This window comes from Pongo abelii, chromosome 20, assembly GCF_028885655.2.
Source record: "Pongo abelii isolate AG06213 chromosome 20, NHGRI_mPonAbe1-v2.0_pri, whole genome shotgun sequence".
Taxonomy (NCBI): domain Eukaryota; kingdom Metazoa; phylum Chordata; class Mammalia; order Primates; family Hominidae; genus Pongo; species Pongo abelii.
Genome location: NC_072005.2, coordinates 45399653 through 45408915, shown reverse-complemented (window position 1 = coordinate 45408915; position 9263 = coordinate 45399653). Strand labels below are relative to the sequence as shown.

Genomic DNA, 9263 nt, shown 5'->3' with positions numbered 1-9263 from the left:
GAAATCATATATACCACAAACCCCATGACACGACTTTATCTGCATATGTACCCCAAACCTAAAATAAAATGAAAGAAAAATCAAATAAAAACAACAATCTCACTTGCCTCCCAGAATCTGCAGAAGAAACAGTGTCTCTGAAACTTTTATTTATATGGACACCAAGAGAAAGGCGAGAGTGTAGCTAGAGCCCAGGTGTGTGACAGTCAGGTGAGAGTGGCCCTCACTTGACAGAGCCAAGCAGCCTAGTGTGGAATAGGTTCATGCAAGAAATTTCTCTACTTCTCTCCACAGATCCTCCTGAGGATCAAGGTCAGTGCTCTCCCAGAACGTTTAGAAGCGGAGAGAATCATTACCTTCTAGGACTAATGTATTTCCCCAAAATCTCCAACTTTTTTTTTTTTAGCCATTGTACAAATTGGGAAAATGTACACCTTCTGTGTATATTCTGCATAGATGAGAAAAGGCTTGAGAGGCATAAAGGCTGGGCTTTACAACCACTACCGCTCACTCCATCATCTTTATCAATGCATTTCCCTGGTAACCCAATCCACAGCCTGGTACCTCCCCCATTGTCATTTCTGCTGCATTACAGATTACAGACCTGCAAATAGCTATGGTTGTGACTGAGTTTCTTCCTGACACCTAAACCTTTCTAAAGCTGCAAGGAAATCTTGCTGGGAGGAGCTTGGAATCTGGAATGAAGCCAGAGGGCAAGGCTGAAGTGGGTCATTTAAGTGCTGCAACTCAGAGATTCACTCAGAAGACTGGACACAATTCCGAAGGTCGCCAAGAAGGAGAGAACAATGTCCTCTTTACCCGTGAGTTGAAAAGACACAGCCTTCAAAAATTTCGTGTCACACAAACCAAGAAAGAAATGGGAGATTTTATGAGATGAAAATATGAGCATTTTTACTGTGAATGCTTTACTTAGAGCTATTGACGTGTGGAATAGAAACCCTAAGGCTATGGTATCTGAGATGCTTGTGGGGATTGGGGTGTGGACCCTGGACCAGTGTAACCTTCTGTGAGTGTGAGGTGGTGTCTGATGAGCGTAAACTCTGCTGAAATAATGTGACTTTAAGTGGGAGGTGGATGACCCACCAGGACAAGCAGGTGTGTGAATGGAGAGTAAAGGGGTGAGTGGGCTTTGTTTCCTGTCTATGATGTGAGTATGTGTGTGAGCACAGCCAGACCAGTGCATGAGCATCGTTATGTGCACCGTGAGCAGGTGTGTGTGACACAGTGAGTGGCGTGGCTCTGTGTGACTGTGCGTGTGTGTGCTGGGATGTAACTGTGTGTTGAAGTGGGATCATGCATGTGGCTTTCTACACATGTGAATGTTTCTCTCCACACAGCAGCATCTCTGATGTGAATCCAAGGTGGCTTAACTGGTGGGGATCTTGGGGATTGTGAGTTACCAAGGACTTGTTTCAGATCACTTGTGAGAGCAGAATGTATGATCAGTAGATGTCTCTTCCCAGTAAGAGTGGGGAAAAGGAATGCAGACTATGGGGGTGATGGTTCCTCAGGTGGGGTCTGCACAGAGTGACCACTGTCTCTTGCCTCCCAGGCTCAGCTTGCCTGTCCCTAGCCCATCCAGTTCTTCCCACTGTGTGACAGGAGGGTGTGCAGATACTTGTTTGTTAGGGAAGGACATTAGAGGCCGTGGTTTCAGAGACTGAATCACACAAAATATCCACTGTAAGCTTTGTCTGAACTGAGACTAAACTTGTTCTCCACCCATGAAAGAACAAGTTAAGTCTCAGCTCAGAAGGAGCTTACAGTGGATATTAATCAATCAAGCAGCTGGGTTCACTGGCTCATGGCTATAATCCCACCAATTTTGGAGGCAAAGATGAGAGGAAAACTTGAGGCCAGAAGTCTGAGACCAGTCTGGGCATCATAGTGAGATGCTTTCTTTAAAAACTTTAAATATTTGACTGGCAGAGAGGCAGACACCTTTCTTCCCAGCTATTCAAGAGTGGGCAGATGTGTGAGGTTCACTGCAGCCCAGGAGTTTGAGGTTTCAGTGAACCATGATTGCATCCCTGCATGTCAGCCTGGGTGAGAGAGCAAGAACCTATCTCAAAAGTACAGAAAAATCATCTCAACTACTTGTAATCATCATAGAAATCAATCATTCCCTCCAGTTATGTCCCTGACCCACAAGCTTCATTTGTGCAAGTACTGGGGCTGTGCTCTCAGTAGTGTGTGCCCCTTCTTGGAAGGACGTCCATTGCCCTTGATGATAGTGATGCATGTGCCTCCCACACTCAGGGGTTTCCTGTTCTTTCATCATTTCCCTCTCCCTTTCAACAAGTGTTGTTTCTCACTGGAGTGAATGTTTAAATTCTTACATTTACAAGTCTTGTTTTAATTTTAAGAGTTGAAAATGAAGGCAGGTCAGTCTTTCAAGAGGACTCCCCTGTTCTGTTAGGTCACCCCTAAGAGGCCGTATGCATGACAGGGATTAGGGTAACACTTTTACATGTAGTAACTCCCTATTACAGAGAATATCCTGCAAAGTAGAAATTCCTGATAATCTTCCTTGCCCTAGGGAAAATGAGGAAGGGAGGGTTCAAGTAACAAATCTAAGACTGCACTGCTAGTAAAAGGCAGAATGAGGACTGGAATCCAGGCATCCTGGCTCCTGAACCCTTGCTATTACTTATGGGCCCACCATATCTTCAGGAATATGGGGCCCTGAATGTGGTAGGGTTAAAGAGGAGAGTCCACAGAGTCTGCCCTTTCATCTCTAACCTCCTGCACCATGGGAATATGTTACAGGAGGGGAGACTGCACCTGGCCCTGCACCTCTCACTTACTCTCAATACTCTGGCAGGTGCCATACAAACTGCCTGTGTCTTTGTCTGTTGGTTCCTGCGTGGTAATCAAAGGGACACCGATCGACTCTTTTATGTGAGTACTTTATGGTCCAATGGAGGGGTTGGAGAAGAAGGGAGAATATTTGCTAAGGATTTGACCTTACGTGTGGGTGATGTGGAAATGCCTAGTTGGCAGGATGGAGGCCCCATGCAGGTGCAGGTCTTGGAGACCCTCCAGCACCAGGCATGAGACCTGTAGCAACTGCATGTGGGCCAGCCATGGGGCCTACAGGAGGAGGACACTTACTGGGTTGGGGCTGTATTTCTTTATCAGGGGGCATAGAATTTTCAGGGAATGAACAAGTCATAGGCCCAGGTCGGTGACAGTGGCTCAGTTTTCATCTGGGGATGAGGAGCACAGAATCTCCCTGCCTGGGGGCACGAGGAGCTGAAGCATCCCCACAGGGACCTGGCCATCAGTATTATCAGGGAGATTTTTTCCCTAGGTAAATGGGGGAAAGGATTTGTGTGTGTGTCGAGTGTATCTGCGCAAGGGAGGGACCTGCCCAACATTCTGCATGCTTCACCCTCAGCAATGACCCACAGCTGCAGGTGGATTTCTACACTGACATGGATGAGGATTCAGATATTGCCTTCCATTTCTGAGTGCACTTTGGCAATCATGTGGTCATGAACAGTCGTGAGTTTGGGATATGGATGTTGGAGGAGACAACAGACTACGTGCCCTTTGAGGATGGCAAACAATTTGAGCTGTGCATCTATGTACATTACAATGAGTATGAGGTGAGCACCCCAGGAGCTCCCAGCTCTGTGGGCTCCCAAAACAGGAGGCAGCTCTCATTGACCTGGCCTCAGTAGTCCGTCGGGGTCCATCTCCCATAACTACTCCTGCCCCTGGTTTTCATCACAGAGCACCCCCTGCTTGCACTGCCATCCTCAGCTCTTTCCCAAATCTGACCAATGTCAAGGTCAGCTCACCTGACATTTCCCCCAAAGTAGAGAATCTCCTCTGTCTTTTCACATAATGCTCATTTCTACTTATGCCATTATTTAAATTTTCATTTAGCTGAGTGAATACAACATACTTCAGGAAAAAAAAGTTTAAACAAAAAAGATTGTTTTAATCAGTAACAAATTAAGTCTTCGTCTCATTTTGGGGCCCGAATTCTACTCATAGGAAAAACATTGCCAGAGCTCTGCTTTCATTCAAAGAGATTTTGTTTGTTTGTTTGTTTTTGTTTGTTTATTTTATTGAGACAGAGTCTCATTTTTCATCCAGGTTGGAGTGCAGTGGCATGATATCAGCTCACTGCAACCTCCACCTCCTGGATTCAAACAATTCTCTCACCTCAGCCTCCCAAGTAGCTGGGACTACAGGTGCAGCCAGCACACCTGGCTAATTTTTGTATTTTTAGGGGAGACGGGGGTTCACCACTTTGGCCAGGCTGGTCTTGAACTCCCGACCTCCAGTTATCCGCCCAACTTTGCCTCTCAATATACTGAGATTACAGGCTTAAGCCATTATGCCCAGCCCTTCAGAGGAAATTTTTGCTTATGGAAGCATATAGATATGTCTATGATTTCATTTGTTTTTAAGCAAATCCTGGTATAAGTTGCTCTACACTTTACGCTTCAAGAACTAAGTTGATTTGTTGCCAAAGAATATATATTGAAGACATTATCAATCTATGATGCTGCTTCAGTTTTTAAAGATTGCATAATATTGCATTAAGAAGTTTATTCAAAGTTGTTGAATTTGGCCCTTTTGGGGGCATTAAATTTCCTTCCAGTATTTTGCTCTGACAAATGATGATGTATTAAGTTTTCTAATCAATCCTTTTGTCATTACCAACCTCCCAATACTTGTACTAGAAGATAATTACAAAAAAATGGAAAAACTGGCTCAAAAATGTGTGCATTTTAAATTTGAAAAATTAATACTAATAAGGTTACTTTCTCTATAGCCTCAATATAAAGAATTTATCCATACTTTCTGGCTTTCTCTAACGAGTAGGCCAAAACATTCACATCTTATTCAGATTCAAGTGAGGGATCTTTTCCTATGCTTAGAAGTTATTGAAGGTAATATCCTGTTTTACAAGAACTGTTCTCCTTTCATTCTATAAGAACCCTGGGTTTCCTTCTTTGCCACTAACACCTCAGATGTAGGTTACTCCAAAGCCAAACTGTGCCATCAGTAGCGAAAAACAATCACAGTTCATGGAACTGAAAAGTATGCATTCAATGAACATGGTCTAGCACTAACCCTGTGGCAGGTCCTGTGCAACATGCAGGGTCTCAAGTTCCTGATACACAGTCTCTGGCAATGGGGATCTTCCAGGTTAGAAGGGAGGCTGACTAAGCAAGGACTTTGTGACACAGAGTATAGAACTTCACTAGAGGAATGAGTGGAAACATTAGAAATAAAGTCGGCTACTGTCTCAAATAGGCACAAAACATCATCTGTAAACAGAAGTGTATCTAATACGTTAACTTGTATAACTAGAAATTTTCTTGGGGAATGTTATTGGTACTAGGACAGAGTGGAGAGGAGGCTGAAAACTTGTTTGGTGGCATGCTTTCTTTCTGATGCATTTTTCCTCTTGTAGATAAGGGTCAATGGCATACGCATTTATGGCTTTGTCCATCAAATCCCGGCATCATTTGTGAAGATGGTGCAAGTGTCAAGAGATGTCTCCCTGACCTCAGTGTGTGTCTGCAATTGAGGGAGATGATCACACTCCTCATTGTTGAGGAATCCCTCTTTCTACCTGACCATGGGATTCCCAGAACCTGCTAACAGAATAATCCCTCCTCACATTTTCCCCTACACTTTGTCATTAAAACAGCACAAAAACTCACATGATTTGGTTCTTGCTTTCAGAGGGGAAAAGAGGAAGTTGTCATCCCCAAGGGGGACGGCATCAGGAAATCAAAGGGGATAAACCTTCCTGTGACAAAGGGAGTGAGTGACAAGGTCCGTGGAATGTCTGAGAAGACATTAGAAACAGCATCCTTCTACAGCACGTAGTTGACGTCAGACAGTCTGAACTAAAATACTTACCCAATATCAAATGATTAATGGCACTTAAATGTTAGGTAGCTGTTTACAGGCATGCAAGTGTACATGGTGGCTTTGGGGAAAATCTGTAACTTGAGGAAAATTATGTGGAATTTCTTAATTTTTTTCCATTGTTCTCAGGATGCTTACTGTGTATGAACACTGTGCCTGGCTTTGTGCCGGCTGCTGTGAAGGAAATGAAGAAAAAGATGACAAGTTTGCATGTGAAGTTTTCAATCCAAGTGATAGTTTAGAGAATCACTGGAGCCCAGTGATTTCCCTGAAAGAATCCCAATTATTCTTATTTTCAAATATTTGAAAATTGCTTCATTTTATGTGGGGAGAATCCAGGGGTTTCTCTTTGGAAATAAATGGTCATGATTTGAGATCAGAGAACATATAGATTATTAGTAGAATAGATACAAGTCATGTACATTGACACAGTGAGCAGACCCTTATTTGTTGCTTTTCCAGTGATGAATTGCAGCACAGCAAACCTTACAACATATACTGGCTAAAAGCAATCATTGATTTTGATGTCTCCCTGCTTTACAGGTTTACTGAACTTAAGTGAGTGGTAGATCACGTGACGGGAGTCGCGTTTTCTGAGAGATCTTTTAGGCTGGGATTTCAGAGGATGCTTTACTCGTGTCCAACTCAACAGCAGGACTGGGTGAACACCTAGAAACTGGCAAGCTATCTCCTTCAATACCTCACCTTCCTGTTCATGACATTAATTTCCTAAAATCATGAGAGTCTCATGATTCTGGGACTTAATAAATGGTGATTGGCTTTCACCAAAGAAAGCCTTTCAAAAGGCTCATGGAGAAGGTGCACGGCATCATAGGACCTACCTTTGAATGGCAGACAGTGTTACTTCTATGGCTTTACATTGATCAAGGTGAGTCACACAGACAGCCCTAATCAAAAGGAGAGGACTCCACAAGCTGTGGTTATTGTGACTGTAGTCATGAGGGGCCATCCTTGGCAACTAGTTCCACTCACAACTAGTTCCCACATACCAAAAACACTAACCATGTAAGGAATCTCTGAAGGCATTACAATTACAAAAACAGGCTCAGAGTAAAGTGCAATCTCTTATCTGATCAGGACACAGTGTCTATGATGTGACTACAAATTATCACTTGCAATCCCCTGCAACATATGCACCAAAGGGGCACATTATCTGCTTTATACTAATCAAAGAAGACTGAAAGAGACAGGAAAAGTGCAATGAACACATATATTTTAGATGGGCAAAAAAAAAAAAAAAAATAGACAGCAGTCACTAATCCATATTTTTGCTGAAACCAACCAGAAAACTATTTTCATTTTCTCTGGGAATGTTTTTCTGTAGCACTTGTCCTCACCCTCCATTCTCAGCTTCTTGGAGTTCCTACCAAGATGGCAGAATGACAGCCCTTTTCCCACTACAAGAGCTGTGATTATCTACTTCATAGCATGTATGGAAAACCACTTAGAAGAATAGAAACAACATATTACCTAAAAATCAATGAAGCCAGAATGAAGAGAGTCCCAGAAAATAGCCTCTTTGTTTGCAAGGACCATCTTAGGTGTCATTTTGATAGTTATTTTCTGTCCCCATGTTCATTGCAACAGTTTCTGCAACTCCAACCTCACTCATGGGTATGTCTCTCTCCTTACACCTCCTTTAACCTAACGTCCAGACACTTTGAGGTGCCAGGGCACAGTGAATGACACTCTTCATGCCTCTGTTCCTTGTTTCATTCCAGGAGGGAATAAAATTCCCTGCCCTCTCACTGGAAACTCTTGTGTTCTGATTAGGTACACTCTCCTCCTTACACTTAACACAGTCTTGATCACTTCTGTTTTTGATAATGGATCATAGACCCTTCACCAGCACGGAATTCATTTCTTAGGGAATTATGCAGTTTGTGCTCTGAGTGGATGAAACCTATCGTGGAACCCCTGGCTTCCTGAACATAAGATGACTTGGAGTTTATATCTACTTGCTGCTTGTCTGGCACCCATTTTATTTGGATAACCAACAGAGTCCTAAATTCCAGCCCTGCTAGGCAAACACACAGTGACTGCCCTTTCTTGAATGATATTCACCAGCTCAGTGCACTTCCTATGGGCCATTCATTACATTCATCTTTATTCAGCTACTACTCAGAGTTCAAGTGGTCAGGAATGATATCTCAGATACAAAGAGATGACATAGAGTCCAGGGCCAATGTTCAACTAACAATTTTTGAATTGCCTCTGGAAACCTATTCAACATCTTTCTTCATCCTGCTCAATCCAAATCTTCTCCCAGGAAATAGGGAATTGCTCAAGAAGCAGAAAGCCATTTCTGAACTCTAAAGCCTCCTCGTCTTAGGTCTTTTGGTCTTCCCAGTTATTGCTGAAGCCCGCAAAGAATAAATGAACTCTGTGATAATATTGCCCTTGAAGCCCAGTTCCCTCGGCATTGCTATTCCTCTGGGATGCCATCTGTGATGCTGCTAAACATTGGTGTATGTGGGCTTCTATTTGCAAGTGAGGGGCCAAGAAGATGGAATAAAAGAGAAATTTTTAAAATTTCCCCCAATTTACTTATTTTTACCATTTTTATTTTAAGTTCAATTGTACATGTGCAGGTTTGTTATATAGGTGAATCCCTTGTCATGTTTGTTAGTTGTACAGATTATTTCATCACTCAGGTACTAAACAAAGTACCCAATAGTTATTTTTTCTGCTCTTTTCTCTTAAACCACCCTCCACTCTCAAGTAGGTCCCAGTTTGTGTTGTTCCCTTCTTTGTGTTTATGAGTTCTCATCATTTAGCTCCCACTTATAAGTGAGAACATGCAGTATTTTTTTCTGGTCCTGCATTAGTTTGCTAAGGATAATGGCCTCTAGCTCCACCTATGTTCCCACAAAAGACATGACCTTGTTCTTTTTATGGCTGCATAGTATTCCATGGTGTATACATACCACATTTTCTGTATTCAGTCAGCCATTAATGAACATTTAGGTTGATTCCACGTCTTTGCTATTGTGAACAGTGCTGCAATGAACACTTGTGTGCATGTGTCTTTATGGTAGAATGATTTATATTCTAATATTTATATGTATTTTTATTTCAATAATTTTTGGGACCCAGGTGGTTTTTGGTTACATGGTTACATTCTTTGGTGATGATTTTTGAGACTTTGCTGTACCCATAACCTAAGCAGTGTACACTGTACCCAATATGTAGCATTTTATCTGTCACCCCTCCCACCCTTCCTTCAAGTCTCCATAGTTCATTATATCATCTTAATGCCTTTGCATCCTCATGGTTTAGCTCCCACTTATGAGTGAGAACATACAGCATCTGGTTTTTTA

At 42.6% G+C, this 9263-nt stretch overlaps 1 protein-coding gene across 1 annotated transcript; it reads left to right on the top strand.

The window, feature by feature from the left end:
• Positions 1 to 806: 806 nt before the first annotated feature.
• LOC100437621 (galactoside-binding soluble lectin 13-like) lies at positions 807 to 5575 on the top strand. Its single transcript, XM_009232586.3, is given in 4 exon segments — positions 807 to 821; positions 2846 to 2922; positions 3422 to 3632; positions 5459 to 5575. Coding segments are annotated over 4 exon segments (420 nt in total).
• The last annotated feature ends 3688 nt before the right edge of the window (positions 5576 to 9263 follow it).